The 15,248-nt window shown below is 34.8% G+C and overlaps 1 protein-coding gene across 1 annotated transcript in view; it reads right to left on the bottom strand.

The window, feature by feature from the left end:
* The window catches only part of KCNH8 (potassium voltage-gated channel subfamily H member 8), a 291,316-nt gene that overhangs the window by 136,017 nt on the left and 140,051 nt on the right, over window positions 1-15,248 (bottom strand). Inside the window, exons 6-7 of the mRNA XM_051962339.1 lie at window positions 10,271-10,428; window positions 2,054-2,261 (exon numbers count right to left, since the gene is read on the bottom strand). Of these exons, the coding sequence (XP_051818299.1) occupies window positions 2,054-2,261; window positions 10,271-10,428 (366 nt within the window). The remainder of the gene's footprint in view (window positions 1-2,053; window positions 2,262-10,270; window positions 10,429-15,248) is intronic.

The raw sequence follows: 15,248 nt of genomic DNA on the forward strand, positions 1-15,248 counted from the left end.
CTGATCCAACCATTCTGAAGAGCAATTTGGAATTATGCCCAAAGGGTTATCCAACTGTGCATCCCTTTGATCCAGCAGTGTCTCTACTGGATCTGTATCCCAAAGAGATCATAAAAAAGGAAAAAGGACCTCCATCTGTAAAAATATTTGTAGCAGCCCTTTTTCAGGTAGTAAGGAACTGGAAACTGAGTTAGATGCCCATCAATTGTGGGAATGGCTGAATAGCCATTCATACTGTATATGGATGTAATGGGATATTATTGTTCTATAGGAAATGATGAGCGGGCTGCTTTCAGAAAAGTCTAGAAAGACTTACATGAAATGATGCTAAGTAAAGTAAGCAGATTGAAGAGAATACTGTACACAGTAACAAGATTATGTGATGATCAACTGTGACAGATTTGGCTCAATTCAACAATGAAGTGATTCACAGCAATTTCAATAGAGTTGGGATAGAAAGAGCCATCTGCATACAAAGAACTCTGGAGACTGAATGTGGATCAAAGCATAGTATTTTCAATATTTCATAGTATTTTGTTGTTTGTTTGCTTGTTTTTTTTTCTTTCTTGTATTTTTTCCCCTTTGGTCTGATTTTTCTTGTGAATCATGATGAATACAGAAATCTGTTTAGAAGAATTATACATCTTTAACCTATAGCAGATTGCTTGCCATCTTGGGGGAGTGGGAAAGAGAAATGGGAGAAACATTTGTATTGCAAGATTTTGAAAAAAAAATTAATGTTGAAAATTGTATTTGTGTGTATTTGAAAAATAAAATGCTATTAAACAAAAAAAGAAAAAAAATACCAGCATTTTAATATTCCATTAATTTTTCTCCATGATGAGCATTCTTTTTATTTCCCACTGGAATTTTGTTTGGAGAGCATGGTATTTTAGAAATCTTGGACTTCCAGTAATAAGGTGCCTAGCTCTGTGACTTTGGACCAAAAGCTTAACCCTTTGGACTCTTATTTCTTGCCTATTTGACCATAGTCAAGTAAAAGACTCAAATTCAGTTTTTCATTTGCAAAGTGGGTATGAATATCTTAGCTTACACTTTTTGCTGGGTTGTTGTGAGGGAAGGTTTTGTAAATCAGAAAGCACCACATAAAGATGACTTGTTTTTATAGTTATTGCCTCATCTTTTCAATGGGTACAATGATATATGAACTATTTGACTAACAAGTCAAATGCCTTACTAGCTGTGTGATCCTAGACAACTTAATCTCTAAATAGTTCAGTTTCTTAGGCAGAATATTAACACTTACCTTACAGTGTAGTTGAACATCAAGTGAAATATTTTTAAAGCACTTGGGACCATACCTGTCACATAGCAGATACTTAATAAATGACTATTGTTCCCCCATTTTCTCTTTCCACTATCCCAGACATGATTACGTAAATCCATAGTTGTACAATGAGCAAAACATGCCTCTAAGCTTTGTTTTGCTACAGTACCTGCTAACCCTTAAAAGATATGCTTTATACATTTATGCATTAAGCATGAAACTTTTAGGAATTACAAGAGGAAATATCCAAATACATCATAACTCCATTAATTCTCAAAGCTCCAAAATGAATAAGGCTTTCATTTCTTTGTATCTCCCATCCTTTAAAATACAAAAGAAAAACAATAACCCTTTGCTTCAGCTGCTTTGCAAATCCTTTTGTCACTTCTCTCTGACTGAAATCTTCAGAAAGATTGACAAGAGGCCTATTTCCTAGATAAGATATGGTTGCTAGAGTTGCTTCAGGGCCTGCCAAATTGGTGCCACAAGTAAGCATTTTAATACTTCTATAGAGATGCTATTAATTTCAAATTGTCATCTTGACTCAAAGGGATTTTCTTTATTTTTTGGTAAGATGATGAGATGTTCCACAGATTTATTTCAGGAGAAATGACATCTTACAGACCAAAGTGAAAATTCAGAATGGAATAAGTTGGTGGACATTTTCTCCCTCCTCTGTAATCTGCCGAGAGGCTCAGGCTACCCGAGTTTGAAACTCAAAAATAAAACAGAACAACATAAGACACGGTGAGCATAGACCCTTACCAACTTCCCAAGACAGAAGGCTGTTCTCTTCCCTCTCCATTTTTCCAATGACGTACCAGATGCACGCCATCCAGTGTGCGAGCAAGGCAAACATGGACATCAGCAGAGTCAGGACAATTGTGCTGTGTTGGGAGTAACGGTCCAGCTTCTGCAGCAGTCGAAGAAGTCGCAATAATCGCACCGTCTTCAGCAAGTGAACAAGGGACACCTAGAACAGGGATGAAAAGCCCAAGAGATCAACTTCATTCCAGAACTCTTTTAAATCTGTTACTAAAGAGGAGGCACTTGGGCCAAGCATTTGATTAATTATGTAGCACAATTCTATAGGCATTTAACCTCCAGAATAAATTTATGTGTAGGCACATATATACAAACACACATGTAGCTATGTGAAGGGTATGTGATTTTTATCATCATGAAGAATTCTTGCATGGGGATTTTTTTTTCCTGAGGTAATCAGGGTTAAGAGACTTGCTCAGGGTCACACAGCTAGGAAGTGGGACTTTTTTTTTTTTTTTAACCAAAGAGCATAAATTCTCTATGACTTAGTCATAGATAAATGGTCTTAGAAGATAAATATTCTTAATAAGTAAGTGTTCTTAGTAGATAAGTGGTCTTAATAAATAAGTGGTCTTCCAGGTAGTCTGAAGAACAGAGAAGTTCAGGACTTCCTAGGATCTCACAATTAATTACAATTAGCAGAGGTGATTTAAATCATCTTCTTGATTGTAAACTTAGTATTCTACCCCTCCTATCTGTCTCTGCCTTTTTCTGTCTCTTGATGTCTCTATGTCTCTGTCTTGATATTGCTATTATCTCCATCTTCTCATATGTCATGAGCTTAAGGCATTTATCTTTCCGGTTGCCCTCCTCTAGACAATCTTTAGTTGATCAACATAATTCTTAAGCTATAAAACCCAGAACTGAATACAACACTCACAGTGCTTTCTAATAAAGTTGGAGTATAGTAGCACCATCACCACCCAGCTTCCAGAAGCTACATCCCCTCTTACTGTGTCTGAAGTGGTATTTGTTTTTTTGGCGGTTGTCATTTGAACCCTTGATTCTTTTCAGAACTATTGATTTCTATTCATACCTCCCATATTATTCAGGATGTTCCACAAGTCTTAGTGTGGTTCTAAATTTCCAATAGTTTAGACCCACTCCAAGATTTTTGGAACACCTTTGTACACAAATGTAAGACTTTATCTCTCTTGATATGTGTTCACACAGAGATGGGTTGGTCCATTGAAAGTACTGCTGCATGTGTGAATAAGATTGAATATGGATATTAGCTACTATAATTGTAATACTTTGGGGTTTTAGGGATACTAGGGAATTCAAGGGAAAAAATCAAAGAGGTACCATGTTACTTGTAACAGAACAAGTATAATAAATGTGTGTGTGTGTGTATGTGGTTTCCTCCTCTATAAAAATATGGTGGTTGGACAGATTATTTTTAAGTTTCTTTTCAAATTTAAGTTCTACAATCCTAAAAAAAAATGTGACCCATTCTTAAGATTTGAATATGATTTTCAAAACCCATGATTCCCACAACATATGAATCACTGCTATTCACATTTTACCACTGGGGTCTCAGAACCTTCTCAGTCTTCCCTATCCTCATCATGTTTTCAGCAATCCCAAAGTGGAATAGAATATATTTGTAAATCTTTGGAAAAGATTAGATTTCTTGGAGCAGAGGCTGAACATTTACTTGTTATGGTATAGTGAGGTTCCCTTTTGAAAAAAAAAAAAAGGTTTGGATTAGTAACCCAAACAACCAGCAATCATTCAATAAGCATTTAGTAAAAAAAAAAAAATGCAAGGAAGTCAAATGGAGTATGCATGAAAGTTTTCTTGTAACCCCTCTCTTTTCTCATGTTTGGACGGAGGGGTGGTATTCTATGTATGGCTTGGGCTAGTGATTTCTAAATTCACTTCTAACTTTCAACTTTTATGGTTTTGCTAGGTTTAAAGCACATTGAGATTTCTAGCATATAAAGAATCACGGAAGCCAAATGACAATTGATTAGTCAACAAGCAATCCTTAATCAAAATGTAAGGAAATCGGATCCAAAAGAATGAATGACATTTATCTTGCAGCTGCCAACTTTCTAAGCTACAAGCATACAAGCAGTGGTTTTTTTCTTATCTTAATACCCTATGTAAAATATTTTTTCCTTTTAATTTCAGAGCATATATCCATGGTAAATATGGTTAAGACCAACACGATTATTTTAATGACTTATGTACCCATAGTGTGCTGGAAGCTTCACATAATAAACATCTGGCCCCTGCCCTCAAGGAGTATCCCTTCTCAGATAAGACAGATATATCATGAACATATAGATCAGTATAGGAGAAGTTGTTTACAAAATTTCCCTCTATTATTATTTTTCTCATTTTCTTTTGCTTTGGAGCAGGAAAAAGAGAAATGATTTTGACATAAAAATAATAAGGCTTTTATGCATAAGAACATACTGGAATAATTTTGCAACAGCTTGGGGGATCAGTGTATAGACCAAACAGTAAATATCCTAATTAATTTAATTCTGTCTAAATGGGGATGATGCAGGTAAAATCATTGAAAAACATCAAAAGGATCTAGAATCACAGGTTTGGAGACAAAGAAATTTTAAAGATCTTTGTGCTCAACCCTCTCATTTTATAGATAAGAAATGATGCTGATAGAGAAGGCACTTTTTTCAAGGTCACCTAATAGTACAGATTGAGGAATTGGGACCCAGATCCTCTTTGATCAATAAATAAGTAACCTCAGGATGGGTGAGCTGATTTGAGTAAAATTTTTAAAATGGTTCTTAAAAAGATTGTTTAAAGGGTCTCAAATAGGAGAATTATTAATTATCAATAGCAGCCTATTCTGGGAAGTCTCTCACTAGTTTCAGAAAGTTCTGGGACTAATCTAATGGCAACATTAGGAACATAGCACCATTTCACACCCACATGGAGTGTATCTCTCTCTGGGACTGAGGGTCATCTCCCATTGTTCTAGAAAAAGTCCAAGAATCTTTGATGTTACCATTCAGCATCTGGAATGTAGTATTCATGATGGACAATCTTTTCCATTATGTTCTCAGGCTTTCTGAGAAGGAAAGCAGTGCAATGAAAGAAGCATCATGTCTACCAGAAGTCCAAGGGTCATGTAGGACCTCCTAGTGTTGAAAAATCCTTTAAATGTTGAAGATAAGCAATTCATTTGTAACTTGGGTGCTACTATGATCTGTGATTAAGTGACTTATCTATGGTCATAAGAGTCATCTCCATCAGAGAGGGGATTTGAACTCAGATTTCTCTAATTGGCTCTTTAGCTACAGTGCCATGCTGCCTCTCTTATGGGAACAACAACCTTTGACTACAATGATGATGAAGACAATAAAAGCTGGTATTTAAGTAACATTTTAAAATTGCAAATTGATTGACACACAATATCTCATTTTAACCTCAACCATCCAATGACATCAGGAATTCAGGTTTTAGTGTGTTTATTTTCCAACTAAGGGAATTGAGCTCTAGGGAGATTAAAGGGATCGTTAATTCTTTGGATTTGTTTCTCCAGTGTCTGCTAATAATGCTTTTCACACAATTGATGCTTAATAAATATCTATTGATTGATGGATTGATTTGGTCAGTGTCACATCACTAGTTAAATGTAGGCAGGAGGTGTTGAGCCTGGCTCGTCCTAACTTCAATCCAAAAGTCTATTAAGGAATTGAATTAGATGCCATTTATTTTATGTCTCTTAATATTTCCTAAGAAAGATTCTTTTTTCCCCCTCATGAATCATATATTCCCTTTGAATGTTTTTTTGAATCTCTTTGTAGAGCCTTGTCTTAAGCCATTACTTTCTTCTTTCTGGCACATTATCTAGTCAAATTTTGTATTCAAAGGCACTTTAAAGAAGACTAACAATTCCATGTGCCATTGATTGATATCATCCACTGGATTTCCCCCAGAGTCCTTCCCAGTTGAGTTAGAAGCCTCATTAGAATATGTTGACAATTTCCACTCCCCGACTAAAGAAAAAATCTATTGAATGAGGAATTAACAGATGTTCAGACCGAAAATGGCTGCTCAGTATTCTGGACTGGGCTTCTGAGTTCATTCCAAATTGAACAAAGACTTCTCTGATCATTTCATTTAATGAGGGAATAATGCCAATGAAGACTTGAGAGAGAAGTCATTTCCATGGGGGGTGAGCGGCGTTAAGTGACAGTAAAAAACTCCCATTTGAAGTAATGCCAAATAATTTTTACATACTAATAAAACACATATTGACAAAGATAGCAGCAGAATATATTAATAGTCAGAAAATATATGCCTGATTCTCCAGACACTTTAGTGATGTTTGTAAAAGCTAGCATTTATATACCACTTCATGGTTTGCAAAGCATTTCACAATTATCTCACTCTAACCTCATAGCAACCTTGAGAGGTAACAAGAAAACTAAAGCATATAGCAGTCACTTGACATGTCCAGGGTCACATAGCTTATAATTGTCCAAGGCCACATTTGAATTCAGGTTTTTCTGACTCCAAGGCTAAAATTCTATCCATGGTGCTACTTATCTGCTGATGGAGGTAAGGCTACATTTCAGGAGACTGGTATGGACTGATGCATGCTGGAGAGAACATTGAATCTAGAGTCCAGGAGGCCAGATTTTAAATCTTATCTCAAATACTCTTTAGCTGTATATTCTGAGCAAATCCTTTATCCTCAGTTTTAGTTTCACTGCGTACAAAAGGGGCTAATTATAATACCTATCTGACTATTATTATGAGAATTAAATGAGATAGGTTATATGAAGTGCTTTACAATCCTTACAGAACTATGGAAATGATAGCTGGCTATTATCACGAATAATAAACCCAATGGGTATGATAATGAAAAAAGCACACAAAGAAATAATAGAAGGAAGAAAAGGATGGAAAGAAGTAATCATTTCTACAATACCTACTAAGTCCCAGGCGCTATGTTAAATGATATTCAAATATTATCCCCTTTCATCCTCATAAGAGCCCTCAAAGGGAGGTAAATACTATTATTATCACCCCAATTTTATAATTGTGGTAACTGAGACAGAGTCTAAGAGACTTGATTAGGATCATGTAGCTAGTAAGTGCCTGAGGCAAAATTTGACTTCAGATATCCTTGGGTTCCATCTATACCATGAATGCTGAATTATTGGAGTGACCAATGTTGGTCCTTGAGAAAAGATAATGAAATATAACTCCTTCCTCTTAGTAAAGAGGCGAGTATATATGGGGGCAGAAGGTTTTTTTTTTTTTATCCATTCTTTTTGCTTAATATTTTACTTTGTTATACTCTAGTTCTGGAGTAGAAAAGATCAGACATTTGGAAATGATTATCATAAAAAAAAGGGATCAATAAAATTTATTTTGTATTATGCAATTATAATGATTATGGTTGACTTTAGAGAAGTGAGAAAATGCCTTTTCCTTGTGGAGGTGGAGCTCTATAAATATTGAAAACTGTATATGCTGTCAGACTGATGATTTTCCTTGGTATTAATGAATTGTTTTCTTATTTCCCCCTTCTTTATTGTTTTTATCTTTGTTATGAGAGTGATAGAAGAGGAAAAACATATTTGGCAATGAAAGTGATTTAAAATTTATTTATATATTTTGTTTTTAAAGATAAAAACGAAACATTAAAATTTATTAAAAGATAAATAAAAATAAAGTCTTTTAAAAGTTATTAACACAATCTTCATATAATGAATCTAATTTCTTTCTGGGGAGAGGATAAGAATGAAATTTGAAGTCGAGAGATGCTGAGGAAAGGCAGAAGGAGAATGATGTTACAAAAATTACAATTTCCAGGACACTTCCAAATCTTTTATCTTGATCATGTGGCCTAAGCTTCCTCCCCTCTCACCTTTTCCTCAAAAAATTACTATGAAGTGGCCTGTTAAGTAGTTTGAAATTTTATTTTCTCTTTTACCCCCTATCTGCCCTTAGCTGGAAGAACTAAATAGCCATTGAATAGATAAGATATCAGAGATAAGATGAAAAGTCTCCAAAGTTAAGTTCAGTTGATAGCCACAGATGTACTTCTACCAACAAGGATTTTGAGAGAATCAGATTTTCTCAGTGTGTAACTTGCTCCCTGGAAAGAAGTTCAAATCTTTTGGAAGCATGAATTTCATTCTTTTAGGCTTGTGGCAGGAGTGAGCACCATAGAGGCAAGTGCCTCAATAGTGTTCAAAAGTTCTCCTGATAGTATTTGATTTAACATTGGGAGCTTTTCATGGGTGTTTTTAAGTTCCTTTTTCTAGACTTGCTGAACATCATTCCCTTTTACAAGTTCAATGTTTCAATCAAACTGGCACCCAAAGTTGCCATTTTATCTTCCATCTTTGAGCCTTTGTATAGGCAGTTCTGCATTCTTGAAATGTACCCCTTCCCATATTAAACTTAGAGCTTTTAAGGATCTTTGGCTTTTTCCAAGGCTTACTGAGGTACCTTCCACTGATTTTTTTTTTGGTTTGTTTCTAGTCATTAGTGCTCTCTGCTTCCTCAATTTTCCTCATTGTGTAATCAACCAATCAACAAACATGCATTCATTATGTACCTACTATGTGTCAGGTACCATGCTAGGCATTGCTTATGAAAAAAAAAAATCAAAACAAAATAGCTTTTGTTCCCAAGGAGATTAATTTTCTCCATAATAATATTCTTTATTAATATTGATACTTTCATTCAAATTTGACATATTTAAGTAAAAAGATTTTGAAGACTTGTAGTATTCTCCTGCCTTCTTCCTAGTAGAATATAAGTTTTTCATGGACTGTTCCACGTTTATCTTTATATTCTCAGAGCCTGGCACAGTCTCCTATACAGAGTAAATTTTAGCCATTCTTGTTGGATCTAATGTCATTTAATGTCACCTCCTCAAAGGTTTCCATTTTTATAAAGAAGCATCTTAATTATTTGCAATGATATAAGTAGGATTTTCTACCTTTTTTGGTTTGGAGGGTATCTTTTCAACATCAAAATATTTGGTGTTTTCCCATATGAAAGTACTTGTACTATTAGTGCTGGTCAATTGAGAAAATACATAATAACAGAGTGATTATGTTTCTAGTAATGTCTTTAAATATATATGCATGTATATATGTGCATATTTACATATATATACATTATATATATGTATTTATTAATCTCAATTTTATTAAGCACCTAAAAGTATCTGATAATGGATAGGATTCTGAAGTTTAAAACAAGATGGTCAGATGTTGAAATAATAGCTTTGGTATTGGCTAACCATGTGATCAGTCAACTGCTCTTCAGAGCCTAATTTTTTTATCTGTAAAATGGAAATAATAATATTGTGGACTTGCTCTCTCATAGGGTTGCTGTGGAGGCAGAGTATTGCAAACCACCAGACTTTATATCAATGTGAATTGTTCTTAATCCATTCCAAAACCGAATTAAGGGGCAGCTAGACGGTACTGTATATAAAGCACCAGGCCTAGAGTCAGGAGAATATGAATTCAACTCTGGCCACAGACAATTAAAACTTACTACCTGTGTAACCCTAATTGCTTTTCAAAAAAATAAGGAAAAAACAAATTAAGATTTCTCCTTGAGGCCAGGATAGTTTCATTTTTTAAAATTTTGTTTATCCAGCCCTTATGCAATACCTAGCACATAAAAAGAAGCTGTATAAATGCCTTTTCTTTGACTTGTACATTTAAATGGCAAAGTTTAATCTGTGAATTGATTCATGGAGTCTTGCAATGACTCAGATTAGCTATTCCCAAGTTATCCACACAATGACATTGACTAACATACATTAAATTCTGTGCCTTTGATAGTAAATTAGAGCTTGGAGATCATTCCAAAGAGTATGAAGATGTTGAAATAGAAAAGATAACATGATTTGATAGTTAAAGGTCACATGGGTAAAAGAAAGTGCCAAGATTCAAACGCAGTTCACTAACTTCAAAATCAGCACTTCCCACTATAATAAATGTCATCTTTCCTTCCCTACTCTGATATGAAGTAAGATTTCAGGAGGGCTGGATGTACAGCATCTATTTTCTTTGTATTTGACACTTGGGAAATTTTCTTTCATGAAAATGCAAATCTTCATATCCATTGCATCTTGGATATGAACCATGAAAATGAAAAGACATAGGCAAGCATATGGTAGGAGTGCAATTCACTTACCACAGTGACATTAAAAGCATAGAGGAGGTCAAAGGGCAATGCAGCAATCAGGTCAATGATGAACCATGTCGTGACATAGTGGATGCAAATGGATCTTGCTTCAAATATCACTTGTCCAGATTTGCTGACGTAGGTTGTTCGAAAATTTAAAATAATATCTGGGTTGTGAAGAAAGGAAAGAAAAACACAGAGCAGAACTGAAGAAACATGGGATAACTCATTCTTAGCTTTAAGAGGAATCTTAGAAATCATCTGATGAAACCCCATGTTATGAATGAGGATGATACCTAGAACTAGAGAATTAAAGTGACTTGCCTCACACCACACAGTAAATCAACTTCAAAACTGAGACTATAATTTAGGCCTTTTAATCCCTCCCCTCCCAATCAGTGTTCCTTCTCCTGTATCACTTTGCCTTGTATGTCCTTTTTCTAATGGATTATGCTCATCATCCGTTAAAGCAAATAAACATTAAGAGTCCGTCCTGCATAATGCATTGTCCATGGTCCTGGAGTCTCCTTAACCATAGGAATATGTTATGCAAGAACACTTTGATTACTAAATCCTTCTCATGCTAATTTCAAGGTGAATCTGAACCTTTTTTTTTTTCCTTGGATGAAGCAAACACTTTTAGTAATATAGGAATAGACATTTCTGAGATGTTACTTTGGTTCCAGGTGAGTCAGACACAAATAACAAAGCATGAGTTTATCTTACCCTTCCGACAAATATGTATTAAATGACTACTATATGCCAGGCCCCTTACTAAGCACTATAAAAATGCAAAAAAATAAAAAAGCAAAAGGCAGTTTGTGCCCTCAAGGACTTGATGGTATTTGGGGGGTGGGGGAGATAACATACATACAACTGTGTATATAAAGAAGCTACATATAGGATAAATTATAGAAAATAATCAATGGAGGAAAGGCAATAAGAAATAAGTGGAATTGGGAAAGGCTTTCTTTGGAAGGGAGAATTTTAGCTGGGGCTTGAAGAAAAATAGAAAAGTTAAGAGGAGGAAATGAGGAGAGAGCATTCCTAGAATGTGTATATAGCTAAGAAAAATGCCTCCCATTGGGCTATGGAGTGTTTTGATCAAGGAATGGTAAAGAATCCATCATCACTGGATCACAGAATACACGGGAAGGTATAAAATAGAAGATTGGGAAGGTAGAGGAAGACAGTTTCAAAAGTCAATTAGAACCATTCTGGAGAACAATCTGGAATTATGCCCCCAAAATTATCAAATTGTGCATACCCTTTGATCCAGCAGTGTTTCTATTGGGCTTATACCCCAAAGAAATACTAAAGAAGGGAAAGGGACCTGTATGTGCCAAAATGTTTGGAGCAGCCCTGTTTGTAGTGGCTAGAAACTGGAAAATGAATGGATGCCCATCAATTGGAGAATGGCTGGGTAAATTGTGGTATATGAATGTTATGGAATATTATTGTTCTGTAAGAAATGACCAGCAGGATGAATACAGAGAGGACTGGCGAGACTTACATGAACTGATGCTAAGTGAAATGAGCAGAACCAGGAGATCATTATACACTTCGACAACGATATTGTATGAGGACATATTTTGATGGAAGTGGATTTCTTTGACAAAGAGACCTGAGTTTCAATTGATAAATGACGGACAAAAGCAGCTACACCCAAAGAAAGAACACTGGGAAACGAATGTGAACTATCTGCATTTTTGTTTTTCTTCCCGGGTTATTTATACCTTCTGAATCCAATTCTCCCTGTGCAACAAGAGAACTGTTCGGTTCTGCAAACATATATTGTATCTAGGATATACTGCAACATATCCAACATATATAGGACTGCTTGCCATCTAGGGGAGGGGGTGGAGGGAGGGAGGGGAAAAATCGGAACAGAAATGAGTGCAAGGGATAATGTTGTAAAAAAAAAAAATTACCCTGGCATGGATTCTGTCAATATAAAGTAATTATTAAATAAAAATTTAAAAAAAAGTGAAAAAAAAGTCAATTAGAGGATTTTATATTCGATTCTCCTTTGGTACTGTGTCTAACATGCTTTATTATTTAGTGTAATTATGAACAAGTTACTTTTCCTCCATGGGCTTGAGTGTCCTCATTTGTAAAATGAAAGGGTTGAACTAGCTGGCCTCTGAAGGCATTTCTTGCTCTACATTAACAATCTTATAATCCTTCCCAACTCGATAAATATCAGAAACCAGGCTATACTTAGAATAGTGCAACTGACTTCCCTCATTGGGTATCATTTGATTTTGTTCTTTCTGAAATGAAAGGTGATCCCATGAATGAGATGGCAATTTCATATGACAGGTTTCTTATTTGAGCTTTTTTTAGGAAGCATGTGATCAAATTAGACACACAGGAATAGAGTAGAGGAGGAACTAATGAAGTATTACTTACCACCTTACATGATCCCTGAAATAATGAGAAATAAACATACAGTATCTGAATCTGAGAGTAAGATATAAACATTTGATTCATCTTATATGAAGCACTCAGAAAATAAAATCCGAATTGGGTCCCAGCAATAGCTATGACATTGACAATCCTTGTGACTTTGGGCAAGTCATGTTAATTTTTGGTCTCAGTTTCCTTATCTGTAAGAGGTTGGCTTAGTTTCTAATATATAACACAGTCCCAATTCTATCAAATTTTGGTTCCAATTCAAGACACTTTTGACAATTATTGAGGAAAAATTGATCTTTCCAAAAGATAAGTATTTACTGATATGGTCATATCTTCTCAACATTCAATCAGACATACACTGTACATAATGTAGCCTCAGAATAAACAAAACAGAAAAATTATCATATTTTTAAAAAAGTTAACATTTTTTATTTTCCAGTATATTTATTTTCTTTTTTGATTCTCATAGTGATTTTGTGAGGTCACTCACAAAAGGCTACTAACCTTTGAGATTATCTATTTTAAGACTCCTATTTTACTGATGAGTAAACTGGGGCCCAGAAAGAAAAAAATCAGTTGCCTACAGTCAGAATCTAATTGGGGTCCTAATCCTTGTTTTCTCACATTCTAGTTGAAGACTTCACCCACAATTGTTGGGTAGGCAGACTGGATGCATAATTATTGCAATATTGAGCAAAGAAACTATAAGAATAAAGACTGAGCATGTGATTTCATTGGTATAGGGAACTCTTGAGTGAAGGAATGCTCTTTAACAACACATTTTCTGCAATTTATGCTCTTTTGGAACTTCAGTTCTTAGAGATTTTTTTTTTTTACAACAATGAGATATTAAATGACTTTTCCTTGGCCAGATAGTCAGTAGAGGCAAGACTTGAACTTATGTGTTCCTAGCTTTAAGGCCTATTCTTCTTTCCCTACAAAGTGGAAAGCTTGTCTAAGATCAAAGATATTTATTTCGTGGCAGTTAGGTATCTTCTGTCTTCTCATCCTTCAGTTGTTCCATTTGTCATTTCTACTTTCTGTGACTTAGGTAAGTTGGATCCAGATCTGTAAAGTAAAATCCCATGCCAGAAGTAAAGATAGTCCTATAACCCATCAGTTATGGGAGTTACACTTTTTCTAATTAAAATGAAAGTTTTAATTAGCAACCCATTTTCCCCCCCAAAAAAACAAAATTTCCTGAATCCTACATTATTACCATCCTTTACTAAGAATTTTGAAGAAAAACAATTTTAAAGTGATTTCCCCCATACAATATAAAGATATGGAGATGGCAAAAGTTAGAATCACTTTCAAAGAAGATTAGAAATAGTTAAGTTAAATGATCTGTTGAGCAAGGGGACTATGTAAAGTGCTCATTAGGAAGATTATGTGTTCTCCAAGAATATATTTATCACTGTCCAGTTTCATGGAAGAAGTTCTTTGTAAGGTCCAAATAAAAGACAGTCCCATTGATGGTGAGATTCTCAGATGTTGTTCTTTGTAGATAACATCTTACTAATTTGCACTGAGGTCCCACATATTACAAAACCTTCTTAGAGAAACCATGTGAAAGAAATTGGCTTAACTATTCACATGAAGATACCAAGTGGATGAATATATCTATCTCTTTATTCTAAGATATATTTGGACAGGCAACCTATTAAAATAATCTATCAATATGTAGATTCCAGACAAATGCTGTGGAATGATCATGATTTGCAACAAGAATTGAGGAGAAGAAATAATAATCTATATTGCATTTGGGAACTTGCCCAGCCCTGCCAGTGATCCCAAACTATCTACTGCTGAAAAAAAAAAAAAAACATCTCTTTGACACTTATATTTTCTTGGTGAATAAAAGCAATAAAAAAAAATAACCTCACTCTCAGGAGAACTCAAATTATGAAGAATATCCTCATTGTCAGAAGAATGCAAATTATAAACATAATTCTGATATGTATGAATAGTAAATGAGTTGTGTAGGTCCTATGCAAGAATAAAAAATAGGGCATAGTTCTCATGGTAAATTAGTATTTCTTTTACCACAGAATAAGAGGGAAAGTCTCTACCACATGGGATTGACTCTTTATTGAAGATTCATGAGAAAATATAGATGAGAATTACCATTAATGAGAAGGCAAAGTTGTTTTCAGTCAGCAAAAGGAAAGGAATCACTTCCTTTGGCTTCATTTTTTGAGGGAATATGTGATTTTTTTGGTTTAGAGATGTTCAATTAAGTATATTCCCTCTAACAATGTAAATCAAACAGGTAACTGTTTTACAACTGGTATCTCAGTTGATATTTCATAATTTAATTTGAAGCAGCTATAAATTACTTAGCATAATATCTGGCACGTGATACGCACTTAATAAAAGATTCTTTCTTTCTTTCTTTCTTCTTCTCTCTTAAAGTCTTCCCAACTTGTTGATGAGCCCTAAAGTGTTACATTACGTGTTTATGATGACATAGTGTGTCAGCATAAATTGAACCTGGGTTTTTTTTTTTTTTTAAACTCTATGGCTTCCTATCTACCCTATCACACTGTTTTGCCTAGTAAAGAACAGG

The sequence above is a fragment of the Antechinus flavipes genome, chromosome 5, assembly GCF_016432865.1.
Source record: "Antechinus flavipes isolate AdamAnt ecotype Samford, QLD, Australia chromosome 5, AdamAnt_v2, whole genome shotgun sequence".
NCBI classification, from domain to species: domain Eukaryota; kingdom Metazoa; phylum Chordata; class Mammalia; order Dasyuromorphia; family Dasyuridae; genus Antechinus; species Antechinus flavipes.